The sequence below is a fragment of the Dermacentor variabilis genome, chromosome 3 (assembly GCF_050947875.1).
Source record: "Dermacentor variabilis isolate Ectoservices chromosome 3, ASM5094787v1, whole genome shotgun sequence".
In the NCBI taxonomy this organism is placed as follows: domain Eukaryota; kingdom Metazoa; phylum Arthropoda; class Arachnida; order Ixodida; family Ixodidae; genus Dermacentor; species Dermacentor variabilis.
Genome location: NC_134570.1, coordinates 171,041,937 through 171,058,310, shown reverse-complemented (window position 1 = coordinate 171,058,310; position 16,374 = coordinate 171,041,937). Strand labels below are relative to the sequence as shown.

The 16,374-nt window shown below is 44.3% G+C and overlaps 1 protein-coding gene across 1 annotated transcript; it reads right to left on the bottom strand.

The window, feature by feature from the left end:
• Positions 1–510: 510 nt before the first annotated feature.
• Positions 511–13,554, bottom strand: LOC142576515 (uncharacterized). Its single transcript, XM_075686666.1, has 4 exons — positions 13,420–13,554; positions 12,760–12,830; positions 9,318–9,419; positions 511–2,702 (listed from the first exon to the last, which is right to left on the bottom strand). Exons 1-4 carry the CDS (start codon positions 13,463–13,465, stop codon positions 1,416–1,418), a joined length of 1,506 nt encoding a protein of 501 aa, XP_075542781.1. The 5' UTR covers positions 13,466–13,554; the 3' UTR covers positions 511–1,415.
• Between the last annotated feature and the right edge of the window lie 2,820 nt (positions 13,555–16,374).

Genomic DNA, 16,374 nt, shown 5'->3' with positions numbered 1-16,374 from the left:
GTTGTACGATCGAATCCTGGTCAGAGCAATACTATTTCTTTCGTTTTTTTATTGCACTGAAACTCCCTTTGTTACTTTCTGTATGAAAAAAAATGCATACGGTGTCCACGCATCGCATATTTAACGCGCTAGATCTGTTTTTCGCACGAGTAGCCAGCGCGTCCCAGTATGCCGCGCCTGTCCAGCGCCGCAGCATCCAGCGCGCGGTATTGAGCCCATAATCCGGCGCACCGGGTCCTTGTGGCACTGGGTTTTGCAATAGGGTTGGCAAGCAGTCACTGAAGAAGGACGCCTACGAGACTTATCTGCCAGTATTCTTTTTTAGCATTCCGTAGCTTAATTTTGCATTTTATTTAGTGAATTGACTGAGTATACACCATACTTCGTCTCTTAACTTCGTAAGAAAATAAAACATAAGGAACTGTCATTTATTCCTTTATTTGACGGTAAAGGAAGGAATTACATTTATTCACTGATTGTATTCAAGTTTCTTTTTCAAGCCTAACGCAGTTACCTTAGTGTTAGCGAAATTGACACACAGTGACCAAAGCAGAAAAAACATTTTATTAAAACTAGACATAGGAAAAATAAGCTTGCTTATTCATTAAAAAGCTTTTTTTCTGCCATTCAAAAATCGCTTTGGGATGGTGAAACAACGCATATAAGTTGAGCAGGAATATTTTACCAGGCAGCGTTAACTTGCAAAATAAATCCTACAGTGTACAGTGAAGTTGTCATCAGAAAATCACAAATAAACATTCGAATAAATTATGTCTGCGATTTCATTTCGAAACGACCGAACTGAAGCACCTCACTGCCTGCGAAAATACATATACCGGTAATTGTTTGGCTTATGTGACTTTCAAAGTATCCGTTGGTAATGTTCTGGCGTTAAAGTATAGACGTTTTACTTACTGGATGCTTTCCCTGGCGAATATAACTCACCTATTTTGGTGTCCTGCGAACCAAGATTAAGAGGAATTAAGATGGAAAGGAAATGCAAAGACGCGCGTGCGCTTAGATTTAGGATACGGCGTACGTTCCTTCACAGTGTGAAAATTATTTCCCAGCGCCTAATTACGTACGTTTCGTAGTCAATTCTGCAGCCACCAGGAAACGAGACGTGTGGTTGAGTCAATAAACCTAAATTATTATCCTAATCGCCAGCATTAAGCACCGCCGTATGGTGATATGCCTATTTTTTACCTATTGCTAAATGACCGCCGCCTCTACTAATTGAAATAGATTGAAGTGTTTGCCCTTTGCCTGTCTGTACTCCATCACCAGTTTACCAGTGGCGATACAGAAACTCTCGCAATTGACAGTTAGGCTGCTTCTTAGAGGACCCCCTCTGCCAGAGCTATATATATTATGTACTTGAAGATGCGCCTCCAGTGTAGTATTTATTTCTTTTTTTAAGTTCTGATCTCTTCATGGCCATTGCCAACGTGGATGTGAACGCCGCCATCGCTGTCGACTGTCATTGATACTTTTGACCTTCCCCGTGCTACTGTGTGCACCGGTACCGTCGGGAGTGCAGAACTAACCCCGTTGTCGGTGTTTTTCTCGATCGTGCCAGATTCAGTACCTCCGGCTGGTCGTGTTGCTTTAGTGTCAGTTTTCTCGGTGGCGTCCGTTCCAGTCACCTGGCCATTGACGGTCACGTTGGTTCCTACATTCTTTGCGACATCAGTCGTGGCGGTTGCAGTATTATCGACTTTCTTGGTCTTTTCAGTTCCAGCGCCCTCGCTAGCGTCGGTTTTACTGCTATTGGTGTTTTGCGCCCCGTCGGTGCCAACAGTCTCGGTCGTGTCCGTTCCAGTGCCCTTGGCTGTCGCGGTCGTGTCGGATTCCGCATCATTTATTTTCTTCTCGTCGTTTTCTCCACCGCCAGTACCCTCCGGTGTGCCGGTTCCTGTTTGGCCTGCATAACCGGTCTCGGTGCCTAGAGCGCCAGCTGTGTTCCCTTCTACGTCATTTTTATTAGGTGGAGAGGATTTGGCACCTGCACCTTCAGCTTCGCTGTAACTCCTGTGTTTGTCCTTTCCTCCTTCAAGAAGTTTGTAAGTGACAAGACCCGCGCCTCCTGCGGCCATACCACCAGCCAGGACTTTCAGTGCTGTACTACCTTTTCTTTTTTTGTTTCGCGACTCAACTATAATGACAGAAGGGTTCTGTGGACCATACGGCGGGCCATACGACGGGCCATGCACGCGGCTTCCTGCTCCGTGCATGTTTCTATTGACATAAGCGTTGCCATTATAAGGACCACCTTTTCTGTTTCTTCTGCGGTTTTTACTCCTCCTTTTGACTCTTGACAGAGAAATGTATTTTCCGCTGCCAGACAGTTCGATGCCGTCCCGCCCTCCTTCTTCGGAGCTTCGCGCAGCACGTTTCATACGTAACAGATGCTGAAGTGCACTTCGAGCGCTCAGTTCTCTGGCATATAAAGGCGCGCCGCTTTCCTTTCCATTTTCGCTCATAACTTGGCCGGTATACGGATTCACTTTTGCTTCACTGAGAACGCCATATCTCGCATAGCCGCCGTTAGTTGAGACTGCAGTGTTGCCGGCATGAGCGTCGCCGTTGGTATTGCTGTTGTGGTAGCTTGTCATGCCGGAGCTGGGTCCCCATTGGAAGTGCTCTGGTGCGGCGTAATTGCCAATATCGAGGCAGGCCCCTGCAACGCACTGGCCCGTATGCTAGTGGAAAGAAAGAAAAGTCGATGAAAATTATTAGCGATCCTTGTTTGAAGTGATCAATACTTAACACATAATTCTGCAGGTCATAATCCTTGGCAGCTATGAGCACAAATTTTCAAATTAATATAAATAACTCTCATATGAGAACCCAGACAGCGGAGTCAAATAGACCCCGCAGAATATAGTAAATAAAATTGACAACAAGGTATTGCGACCCTGTAGAACATCCAGTTCGATTTCCGGCGAAGGTGTTGCTTTTGAGTATCTGTTTTAGAAATATTATTTGTGGTTACCTAAACCACATTCTTTTAAACGGCGTCCATATACGACTCACTCAGTACTCACCCGTTTAAACATTTGTTGGAATATAAGGGCTTCAAGCACTTACCTTGCAAGTATTTTTGTAAAAATCATAATTCACCCACCCACAGACATCTTCGCAGGCACGTCAGCCTATATGTACCTGCATTTTCACCAAATTTTGTCTTGGCGAAAGTTGTAGTTATCACTGGATAACAGACCTAATTCTGTGCCATTTGTAAAACACGCTTAAAACTCGCCTGAGCACTGGCATGCGTAATTGAGTGCAAAAACGATAATTGATTAAAATTCCAGACAAACATTTGTTCTAATAGTCTATGCCGAGAATCTGACATGCGGATGCCATCATCTCTTTATCTCAGTACGGCTTAATTTCAGTTCAAGACAGGAAGTCTCAACTAGACGATTTTTCAGGTGCTTTAAATTAGGCTTTTGAGCATGATGAAGAGCGGTTTCTCATTGTTAACAAAGCATTTGACCGTGTTTTCCACAGCCTTCTGTTACCTAAGTATGGCTGTTGAGCTTAAGGCGCTAATTGCTGGCGTTGTTGAGGCAATTTTTCGTTAGGCAGACATCAATTTGTGGCTAGTGGCCATGAATGCAGTAACCTCTGCCTAATGAAAAGACGCGCACTTCAAGGTTCTTCATTCACACCATAATTATCTGTCATTTTCCTAAACGACCTCTCCGTAGCTGTTTTGGTTCCACATCTATATAGGCAGCGTACAGTCGTGATCTTTAGACCACTAGCGGCATCCACTAAAGATAAGAATTAGTTTAATTATAATGTATGGTCTGTTTAAACAGGTCTACAACATTTTCTATTTGTTTTCATAAAAATTTCGTTCTCAAGATCGTCGTCTACACGGCATAGATAGCGCCCATAGTGTGCAGAAAAGCGCTATTTCGTTAAACAGTGTAGGCGCAATCCAAAGAGTTTTTATCATTATCAGCTTTGATATTGGTTTTCTGAATGCTCTAGATCGTTTGACGTCGATCTGGGGTCAGTGGAGTCAAATCGTTTGATGGTCGGATTTTTCATGGCCCGCTAGCAGCGCGGGTTTTCGAGATTAGATGGCTCCATAAACGATGATGCTTTTTGCTGCACAGAGCATTTTGCCCTATTGACTCAGGAAGTTCAGCCTCATTCTTGGCCTCTAGTCCTGACTAATTAGAATGACATGCTACTTGCTACCTCTGTGCGGGCTGCCTGCTCCATCTTTCAACAATTCCACGGACGTACTATACAAAGTGACAAACGCTTCGATTTAATTGAGATAAACTGAATTAACATGGCAAGCTGGGCGAGTTGGTGACTGAACATGTTCCTAGGGGTGGGCAGCGCAACCCGGATGAAAGATAAGATGAAGTACAAGATACGAGCGTGTACTTGCTTTTTTATTTCGTCCGGTCTGCGCTGCCCTCCACTAGAAACATGTTTAATTGAGATAATGTATGTGCCATTATAACAAACATTGCAATGAACAAAAAATTTAACGAGAGACCTTTGTGCTAATATGCATAAGCTATGTGTTAGAGTTCGGGTAACTCCCGGCGTAAAACAGAAAACCAAAGGTCGCTCCCATTTTATGATAGGTCAGAAGCTTGGAAAAGAAAAATGGCGTTTTGCTGAAGTTTTTCAGTAGAAACTGTAATGGAATTCCGATGGAATTAATCGACTGGCATCACATGAGAGTGTGGCTCGTTAAAATACACTAAAGCCTATACATGTAAGGCTTACACTCAGGCTGATGTATTCTCGGTCATCGTCAATTCAATATACGCTCCTGAAAAATGCGTGTGCTACATGTGATGTTCCGGCGAAGGAGAAGAAGACAGAAGAGACAAGAACAGGAGGGGAAGAAGAAGAGAAGGAAGTGATCAAGATGGATACCTGTAAATAAATGAGTGTATTTTAACTCGTACTTTATATTTGACGCAGCCGACCATGTGGCTTCAAGTGACGTTGGCAAGAAGAACAGATGGGCAGACGACCGTGAAGACCTACCAGCTTGATGGCGAAGATCCAGTGCTTCTTCAGGAATCAGCGACTTCATCGGAACTGCTTCGCGTCATCACTGAGATGAGTCAACTGAACGAAGCGGCCCTCGTTGAGAAAGGTGTGGTAAGAATCGATGCTTATATGTCTGAATTTGAGGTTATGTTTCCGGGACATTCAAGGATAGATTCCAAGAACGAGACTGAGCACACGAATAACGCCTTGTTGCAAGCGCTGTTTCAGCAGCAGACCACGCAGTTTGAGCAACAGCGACTGATTTTCGAAGCAGTTAGCGACTCACTAAGAGCACAGAAACCACATCAAGAAGAGTTCAAGCCCGATAGTTTCGATGGGGTGTCCAATGCCGCCAACTTGTGGCTCAGATTTTGTGAATACGCATGTGCGCAAAACCACTGGACGTCATTGGACGACAAAGTGTGTAACATGCGCCGTTTTTTATCTGGCAATGCCAGAAAATGGTGGGACATGCGAATCGCAAGTCGATGCCGTGTTTCATGGCACAAGTGGAAATATAGTTTTCTTTCTGCTTTTGAGCGAAATCAGGTTGACAGATGGGACACGGCAATAGCTTTCAGACACAAAGAAGGGACAGTCATGGATTATTTTTTCGAGAAGAGGCGTTTACTCTACATTGCCGACCCTAATCTACCGGACTCTGCAATCCTTCCCCTGATAATTCAAGGCATGACTAACGAATCGAAAATAGAGGTTTGTGTACACCGTCCAACCTCCACGGATGACTTACTTGCTTGCCTTAAGTATGTGTCCAGCGATTTCCTGATTGATGGTCCCATCAAAAGGCATAGTACTCTAATAATAATAATAATATTTGGGGTTTTACGTGCCAAAACCACTTTCTGATTATGAGGCACGCCGTAGTGGAGGACTCCGGAAATTTTGACCACCTGGGGTTCTTTAACGTGCACCTAAATCTAAGCACACGGGTGTTTTCGCATTTCGCCCCCATCGAAATGCGGCCGCCGAGGCCGGGATTCGATCCCGCGACCGCGTGCTCAGCAGCCCAACACCATAGCCACTGAGCAACCACGGCGGGTAGCATAGTACTCTACCACTGAGCATTGACACACATGGCGAAACGGTAGAATATTTTAATACTGAGTCCGACCAATGTGAAACGATGGAAACTGTACACCTTCTGAAGTCAAATCTCTTATTTGTTAAAATGATGGTAAATGGAAAAAGTCGGGAGTCCCTGGTTGATACTGGAGCATCCGTAAGCCTGGTAAATCAGGAAATTGTTCAACCGAGCAAGGTGTATGAAGGAAGAATAGTTAGTCTTCAAAGCTATGATGGAAAAACTAGAAGGTTGCAACACTGGGCAGAAGTAGAAGTTGAATTTGGTGGACATCACCTGAAAGTAGATGCCCTTGTCATGCAGGGTGTTGACTTCCTGTTTATTTTATCTAGACCTGATATGAAGCGATTGAAGACGAATATTTCTTGGAGAGACGATGTGACTATTGACGGATCATTTCAGTCTAATTAGGGTGGAATTGAAAATTCACATCGGAGAGTTAGAAATGCTGATGAGATACTGACAAATTTTCCCGAACTTATTTGTGCTGAGACGTACCCGCCAGCAGCAGATGTCTTCGAGGTACCGTTTAAGCTTCGTGACGTCACAGTAGTGCGTAAAAAGCCGTACAGTCTCTCCCACGAGAAAAAGACCTGGCTAAAGGTCGAACTGCAGCAAATGCTTAATGCCGGTATTATAAGGCCATCAACATCCACTTTCGCGTCACCAATCACCATAGTACCGAAAGACGATGGCTCATTTCGCCTTTGCACAGATTACCGGCAGATAAACGGCCAGACTGATTTGTTCCCTTTTCCCATGCCCCGAATAGACGAGATCATCAATGAAACTGGTGGATCAAATTTTTTCTCTCGGATCGACCTCTGTAAAGGATACGGGCAGGTGCCACTACAAGAAGGTTACAAGCAGTACACTGCTTTTGTAACACCTTTCGATGTGTACGAGTACAACCGCTCACCATTCGATTGGAAGAATTCTGGAGCTTGGTTTCAGAAAATGATGAATGGCATTCTTGATGAATTCCTGGGAAAGTTTTGTAACGTATACATTGACGACATCATCATATACTCACGAACAAGAGAAGAACATGAAAATCACCTTTCGTGCGTGTTAGAAGTCCTCAGCCAGTGAAAGTTAAAGATTAACAAGAAAAAGAGTCAATTTTTTCAGACGGATGTTGTGTTTCTAGGAAGAGTTTTTGACGGCAAAACTAAAACAACAAAAGAGGAGTCTATACAAAGGATTAAGAAGCTCGTCAAGCCATATGACCTACACTCACTCCGTGTTTTCCTCGGGCTCGCAGGTCATTTTCGTGCGTTCATTAAGGATTACGCTGCAAAGACACGATGCCCCACCTAGCTGACGCAAAAGGATGTGCCATTTGTGTGGAGTAAAGAGTGCGAGAAAGCGTACGAGTACCTTGTTGAAGCTATATCGTCGGACCCTGTGCTTGTGCTACCTGACTTCAACAAGCCTTTCGAGCTGTGCAATGTACGCTTCACAATATGGTACAGGGGCCGTTCTATATCAACGAGACACAAAGGAACAGCAAGGACGCCAACTCAAGGTGACTGGCTATTATTCTTCTACGTTCTCAAAAGCTCAAGAACATTATACGACCACAGAAAAAGAGGCTCTGGCTTTTGTGATGGCACTCCGGTATTTCAGAAGCTACATAGAGGGTCGTAATTTACGGCTTTTCATTGACAACCGAGCGTTAACCTACTTCTTGGGATTAACCCAGCCTAAGGGCAGGGTGGCGCGTTGGATCAGTGAAATAAAACAGTTCACTTTCAATGTAAGCCATCGACCTGGTGATAAGCTTCCTGACGCAGATGCTCTTTCCAGGCTTCACATCACAGAAGTGAGAACATCTGATCATGAACACGCTTACAGCTTGTGGGAAGGCACCGAAGACCTGACTTGAAATAATGGCAAATTTTGCGTGCCAGGAACTTTGGTGAAAAAGGTTTTGAAGCTGTGCCATGACAGCCCAGAGTCAGGAGGGCATGATGGATTCTGGAAAACTTATCGGAAAATAAAAAGTCGATTCATCTGGAAAAATATGAAGGAAGATATCAAGAACTACGTGCAAACATGTCACCAGCGCAAAATTAACAAGGCCAAGTATCGTCCAAGCGAGAATCCAATGGTCATCGCTAATTATTCCCAAGTACCATTTGAAGTAATTCATCTAGATTTTGCCGAAATAAAGAAGCGAGGAGAGGGAGTCAGTAAGACCCAAGCATTCCTTGTCGCAATAAATGAATGCACACGCATGGCAGCTGCAAAGCCAGGAAAGGAAGACGCCAATTCTGTTTTGACGTTACTGGAGCGGAATATGTTCAAGAACACCAAGGCAATGGCCTCCGACAACGGGCCAGCTTTCCGCAGTAAGAAGCTTCAAGAATGGGCCCGTGGTAGAGGAATTGCCCTGAGATTTGCCACACCCTACCATCCAGAAGGAAACGGCCTAGCTGAGAGGCTCATTCGGGATTTGAAAACATTTATCGCAGTTTACCATGATTTCCGTGGAGGATGGAAGTGTGCTTTGGAAGCAGCAGTCAGGCACCACAATCATTCTTATACCATGGGATTAGGATGCACGCCTAACTTTGCTGCATCAGGCAAAGCAACTTGGCTACCGGCAGACTACGACCTTGGAATCGTTGGGAAAGTAGATCTGCCGGGAAGGCGCGAGACAGAAGAGGAGCTTGCACGCTACAGATCAACCATGAAGAGACACTTTGATCTGCAACATAGCTCGAAGATGCCTGTAATAGAGCCTGGAGATAGCTTTAGTCCGGCGGAGTTTAGATGGACCGAAGTCCAGATTTTCTGGGCCCTATACAGTGATAAAGACCATCAAGCAACAAGGAATTTTGAAATCGCTACACTATTTGGGACCGGAAGGAAAAACTGAAATATCAACAGTGGGAATTGTCATACCCTATCATCCCAGGAGGGATGAAAACCGAAGTCCGGGAGGATGTGATGTTCCGGTGAAGAAGAAGAAGAAGACAGAAGAGACAAGAACAGGAGGGGAGGAAGAAGAGAAGGAAGTGATCAAGATGGATGACTGTAAATAAAGGAGTGTATTTTAACTCATACTTTATACTACATATATCTAGTCGACTTAGCCTCTTGACGAACCAAGATGAGGATGTACAATATCAAGCTTTAAATATACCATTATTCTTTGTATGTATTTACTTACCCTGCACGGTGTTCCATCGGGTTCAGATTGCATAATAGTGTTGAAAGGTGCTCCGAGGTATCTTAATATACATGGAAATAGGCAGGGAGTCAAAGCGAAAGTCTGAAAAAAAAATATACAGTTATTTTTCATCTAACATCAAGGCACACATAAGACGTACAGGTCCAATACAGCTTTTCTGGCACCTCGAAACAGTAGCGGATAAGTAACAGCCAAGTTTACTTATTCACCAATTTATCTACCGATAAAATGATCGGTTGGGCTTGTTATTTTGCCTAGCTATAGGCCTCTCCCACTGGTGTAGGTGGAAAGCCACAAAGGCGCGCAAAAGGCGTACAGTCTCACCCTTCTAGACCTATTGGCGGCGAGGACTCACGGAGTCGCCATTCGTCGAAAGCGCCTGGCTTGCGTAGTTTGAGAGATAACGCGACGTGCTCCTCATAGTCGACGCTCATCAAAAAACCGCGCTGGAGCCCTCGTGGAAATTTGTGTAAGTGCTCTCGAAATGACAGTTCTTTACTGTCTAAATAATAATCTTGGGCAAACAAACAACATAGAAAGGTTTATCGACCCTATCTCTTTACCGAATACTTAGAGTGAACGCTGACTGCGTGCAGCCGCCGTGATAGAGTTCCCCGAACCGGTTTCTTGCGTGAAAGGTAGGCAACCGCTGAGAGCAAACTAAGTAAAATATCAGCTTAAAGTCGGTGTCTGTATAATGAAACGGAGCACAACAGAATGGCGCCTCATGGCAGCGATCAGACGGGTTCACAGTGACCGTGTTGCGCGTCTGCAAACATGTCAATATTTCGCTTTCACTGCGAGCGCGTTTTTTCACCGTTCTGTGAGTTCTAGAAAGCATCATATGAGCATTTGACAGTACAAAAGCAACCACTGTTGCATGGACGCTATCACAGCTGTTAAAAATAATTAATAACTAGGGACTTCGACGCCTACGGAGACTTGTCATGTGCCGTGGCGACGATTCACTCTTCTTCAACGTTTCGATATCATCATTTCTCGAGTTGCATCAGACTGTCTGTTGACTGGCTTTCTCAGCGACCAATTTTCCGCTGCTTCTCTGTCTTAATCCAGTGTACATTCATTGTTTGGTGCTAACACAAAGATGAGCATATGCTATGCATTCTATTAAATGTGCGTCCTACCGTTACCTTTCAGTGAACTTGCCAGTATCTAGCATCAATAACTTCATAGACCAATACTTCATCACATTAGCCTGGCAACGCGCGCGTTCGAGCGTCTCAGTGCGCGCTCTCTGCTACTCACTCAACGTCGCGATTCCGACGCTGTATCAGAAACCTTCCTCGCGGAAGTGCTTGCTTCAGATCCGAGTTGAAGCCGATGACTGCTTGTCGGTTATAAATTTCGCGATCCAAGCTTTACGCCGCTTCTTGTCCCGCGGGTACGTGTAAAGGCTGACACGAGACTTAGTTGCGTACGTCCGGCACTGCGGCACCGAGCAGTAGTCTACCGTGTTAGAGGCGTTCAAATGCAGCCGTTACCTAATATAGTGCTTTCAAGGGTTTTTAAGTATAGACAAACGAAGCGGGCAAACCTCCCCACTTAATCAGAACCGCAGCCGCAGGTGGGGCTTATAAAATTTCGTTTTCAGCTTGTTTCGGCGCTTCCGATGCAGCCGACGGGGCCTATGTGTTCATGTGATCCCTCATACCACCTCACATAAAACCTCACGCCGATGGCAGCGCAAGTTTTTCTAGTGGTGGAGCACGCCCCCAATATCGTGGCACATGCGAAGCAAGAGGCGCTGGCTCTCCGCACGCTCTGATGCGCTCAAAAATCCGTAGTTCTGATTTTTGATGTAGTGTACGAGCTTCCTATTCGGCGATTTCTTATGGTGATCGCCATGTACCTGTGGTAGTGGTGTGTTTCAGGGCCATTCGTTTGGGCAGCCACTGAAAATAAACATTGTACGATTCCGCTTGAAGATTCACGCTTTGCTACTCGTACCGCTCGTTCCAAGTCCCGCAGCTAGCTTGCTTGGTTTCCTGAGACGGCGTCCCATCGACCGGTTTGTCTGTCTATGTTCCACGTGTCATAGCCTTGCCCCGTTGAGAAGCATTGTGTGTATATCCTGGCGAGGTCTTCAAATTGCACATTGCCTTGAATACTTTTACAGTTTACCTTGCAAATGAGCATGTACACTCCTGATAGGCAGTCAGATTCGCGCGGAACAGCATACATTCTGCCTCTGCTGTCTCTGTTATCGTTATCCAAGCTCTTCATAGCAAAATATAGAATACACGAGGATGCAACCAATGGTATTCTATTAGCAGTGACGTACCGCACCAGGAGTATATTTTTCTCAATGGAACCATCCGTATTTAAATGAGATCAGTTAACCATCTCTTTAATTACTGATTTGAGGGCACAAATGTTGATATAAAAGTAACGATTGTGTTTAAAAAACCCGACTCAGTGGTTTTAGTGTGCAATTTCTGCTTTAAGTATTTTTCCGCAAAATATGAAAATAGCCGCATGAGTGCGCGTCCGTGCGCCGCGACACCAGCGGCCCCAAGCGATACTCGGAAGAGGTATATAATTCTTCTGCGGCTCGGAAGACTTAAGACGAAGCTATCAGCACTCCGCGTGCTCCGTCCCCATCGCAGATGACTTTCAAGATAGGGCCAGCGTGGCCGCGCCATACGCAGCCGCTGGGGCAGTAGGATGCCCCCCTCCCCTGTTCCCGGTGCTTTGCGCTCGAATGAAGGCGGCGCACTTCCTCCCCGCTTTCCTCCATTGTGCGTGCGACATTGAGCCTCCATCGACGGCTCAGCCTCGGACGCTTTCACTCGCACATACTAGATACCGCGCGCGGCGACGATTTTATCGTCCTTTGACTTCGTACGGAACGTTACAGTGACGCCGCCGTCGCCAACGACGGCAGAATGAGCGTGGTATATCCATATAATTGCTATCGCAATAAAGATATCTAAGAGAAATAACCTCGCTACTTCGCGCGTGAGCGAAGCCACGTCCTACGATTTTGATACGTATTCACGCAGTGTAATGGTGGGAGCGCCAGCTGCTTGAAGCAACGATAAGTTTATTGATTTGGAAGGCTTACCCTACATACAAATATCCCCAGTTATGAAGAGCCCTTGGTTTTGATATATTTAGAAAGGGCAACACTGGCACTAAAGAAACTTCTCTTATACGTAACTGTTGTATGGAATTCACGACCGTCGCCGCCATCGTCACGTTCACTATTACGCGCAGTGGACTTACACTGTGAACAAATGAGTGAGTTCTTATAAGTGTGACTTTGCGAATACAAGCCATAGCTCTATTTATTTTACTTCGTTCTTAAAAACCTACCTTTAATTCAAAACCTATGCTATCACTTAATAAACTGCTCACAACTTCCGCGCTCAGCATGCAGTTACCTGTTACCTATACTTACAATATCGGGTGGCACCAGTCGCTGACAATGCAAAATGCCTGCATAGGAGGACTTCGTCGCGCATGGCCCAGCTACGCGGAAGAAAGCAAATGATAAGAGAAAGTCCTAATGGCTTTTGAGTGCTCATTGTAGTCTTCCAAATAACCCCATCCTTTATTAAAGGTGAGAACTCATTTGGTTGTCCTTGTGTCCATAATCATATACTGTGCGCAATCGGCATTCTGTATTTCTAGACCCAAACAAAGCCTAACTTTTGCCATCCAGAGAGCTTATCGCTAAGACGCGTCCACTTCACGAACACAGTGTAATACTTTGGAGAGTGATTAACTTACAAGTCCGAAAATTATGCACATGTGTGAATGTGTGCTTCAGTTCAACACACGGATAAAGGCTATTGATGTTCATATAGGCTTTGCAGGTTACCCGGCTAAAATAATTCACATGGTTGTCATGATCAAGGGCACTTCAAAACCAGCCCTACGCTCCCTTATTACGAACAACTGGAACGTTCAATTTTGAAAGAATTATATTTTCTACGCTCTTCAGACTTCCGCGAAGAGCCTTGTAGTTCTCGCTAGCATATTTAATGCAAGCGTTTACTGCTACATCTGCTGCATGAATGCTTGGAAGCTTAATTTCTGGGCGTAAAATTTTGCTCACCCACAATGAAGAGCAAAACACGGATGAGGCAGGAATTGGTATCCATTCCGAACACTGACAAAGTCTTGAAATACGGGTCACCGCCAGGACAAGCTTGTATATTGCTGTTCTTCGCCAGAGAAATGACTGATAGCATTGTATATCTAGCATTATAGAAACTAAGGTTCTTGCGCTTTAAAAATAATTTTTTAGCCATTGTTCAAATCCACGTGGACTTCCATTGTAAAAAAGAACACAATAGTGAAAAAGGAGAACATTGTTTCTTGTGGCGGTTCAAAGTAAAACTGCATGTCAGTTTCCTCGTCATTCAGGCTACGCGTCCTTGTCGTAGGCTTCCGATGGTAGAAAAAGATTACCTGCGACTAGGTGTAAGAAGTAAACAAACAATTACACTACACGAGACATCACTTACAGAAAAGAAAATTCATCGTTTGAAGAACTCATCAGTGAAAAATAGCAAATGAGATCTTTCGCATTTAATTCACAGACTTTCGCAAACGTCGACACTGCAGCTAAAGGTAGAAAGAGAGCTGCAATAGAAATGAAAACATACGCTTCACGTAGACTTTTCGTTATACGCGTGGCCGAAAAATACGGTGTTCTATGGAAATACGTTTACTTAGATAAATCCCTGCAAGTTCACGCCACTAAGAAGAAGGAAGGAGTAAAGTTGGGGCAGACTGGAACAAGTAGTTTAAGTCTTCAAACAAATGTTTTATGAAGGTTCCTAAATGATTACATCCTACAATGTAATATATTGCAGCATTGTCTATGACCGTGTCAAGAACTTTAGAAAGCTGGTAGATGCCATCCGACCGCCTCTGTGTCGGCGTTTATTCGCAGTGGTGGCTGACCAGTGGAGCAGAGCATGTCACCCTGGACTGATCGCTGTTGTTTTTGCTGTTATTGCCTCAAAACATGGCTCGTACCCACCGGGGGGATTGGTCACATTAGGTTGATTGAAAAGAGCGTCTAACAAAATACCAAAAGTGGGGAAGGCAAACATTCAAGACGAATCTTTAGGCAACTGAATGCTAATAAAAATTACTAGAGGACCTATACATGAATTTAGGATAAAAAGAAAACGAAGTGTCTCGCATTCGGTAACCAAGCAGCGAAGCCTTCCTGACGCTTCAATGAATCTGTTAATAGTAGATATCATTCACCCTTGGCTTGTGCCTGTTGCAGAGGCACCACAACATATTTGGCGTAGTGAGCGCTAATCCTTGCTTACTAGTTGGAAATACGAGGAAAATTCTGCGGAGGGAGGAGAAGCGGCGGCACGAAAGAAATGATCCATAGTTTCGGGTTCATTGCAAGATGAGCAGATGCGAATTACAGATAAACCAGATATATGGAGGTAAACATTTAGGAGGGGAACTCCACAACGGAAGCTTGATAAGCTCATCTCGCGTTGTCGTGTTCCATCCGAAGTTTAGAAGCCTGAAATGATCTGCGGAAAGTAGGGATGATTCATAATTTTTTAGAAATAAAAGGCGTTTAATCGGCCTGATAACACGCACGACTGATCGGCGTCTTTCTCAGGGGGGAGAATGAGAAGGCGTTACCGGTGCCGGAAAATTGAAAGCCGGTGTCAAACCAACCTAAATGAGCCTCTTCAGCACATACGCAGGATTGACTTACCTTAGAAGGGTAGCAAAAGGAGAAAAAAAAAACATTAACGCTATTCATTAGAAAAAAATTCTGCTTTTCTTAACTACCGACCAGAAACTACAAGATTATATGACCTAGCTGAATTTAGCTTATCTTATTAATCTTGTATTATCATAAATGTACATACACTAGCTTCTAGTGCACAAATGTCATGTAAAATACAAGATGGTTTTGAGTAGAGCATGCAGCCTAACTTCTTAGTAAGAACATCGCCTAAGTAAGCTGCTTAGCACTAGTGCCTACTACTCTGATATGAACGCGGCATAGTTGCGTTGGTGTCATCGTTGGAATTTTTTTTATTTTAGCGAAGACAGACGATCAAAAAGAAGTGCAGGATTTTATAAAGCTTTTACATCACAGCGTTGATGGGTGGGTGATGTGCTGTCACAGTGGAAAAAAACACGATGTAGCGAAGGACTTGCGCCAGAAATGCCTGCCAGAAATGTATGCATCCTCGAGCTTCAAAAAATATTGTACAATGCTAGGTCGGATACGTATCCTACACGCTCACGAAAAATTGCGCTTTTTATGGGTGAAGGAATATGCAGATGTTGAAAAGATACTTTTATTCAAGTCGTTTGAGGTCTTGCTACTAGAAGTATGCAATGCAACCGGAAAATATACTGCCCACTGACACATGTCCAAGCCCTATGCTGCCGATATATATCGGGTGCTGAAGGCTACCTAAACTTACTTGTCTTAAAAGTTGGTGACAGTTTATTCATCTATTGATTAATAGCGTCAATGTTTCACTTACCAGAGGGGAGCGGCACATAGCAACGAAAATATACGAATCTGAAAGGTATATTCAGATTCGTCAAGCTGGATATCTAGCTTTTTCTCTCCCCCTCCCTCATCCTTGGGATGGAAAATAAAGGCATTATTATTATTATTATTATTATTATATAACATGCCCAGTATAGGCGTACAACGCACATCACAGAAATTACCCGAGGATTCAAGTTATAGCAACTCTAGTTGCTATAGGAAACTGATTAAGATATTTATATAAAATGTACATAACAACATACACAATCACACATATTCAGCAAGATGTTTTTGAAAACGGGTGTCGCAATGTGGCCACTGGCTGTCTGGGGGAAGGTATTCCATTCTGCACTCTTTATGGGGCATAAAGCAACCGAATGTGCTTAAAGACTCTCTGAAGCGGCCAGGACACTTTTTCTAGACACATTTTCCACAGGTACAACTACAGTAGAGCATTCGCGGCGCAGTTTAAGTGACGCTTCTCACATTAAGAGAGCCTACGGACGATTAGAA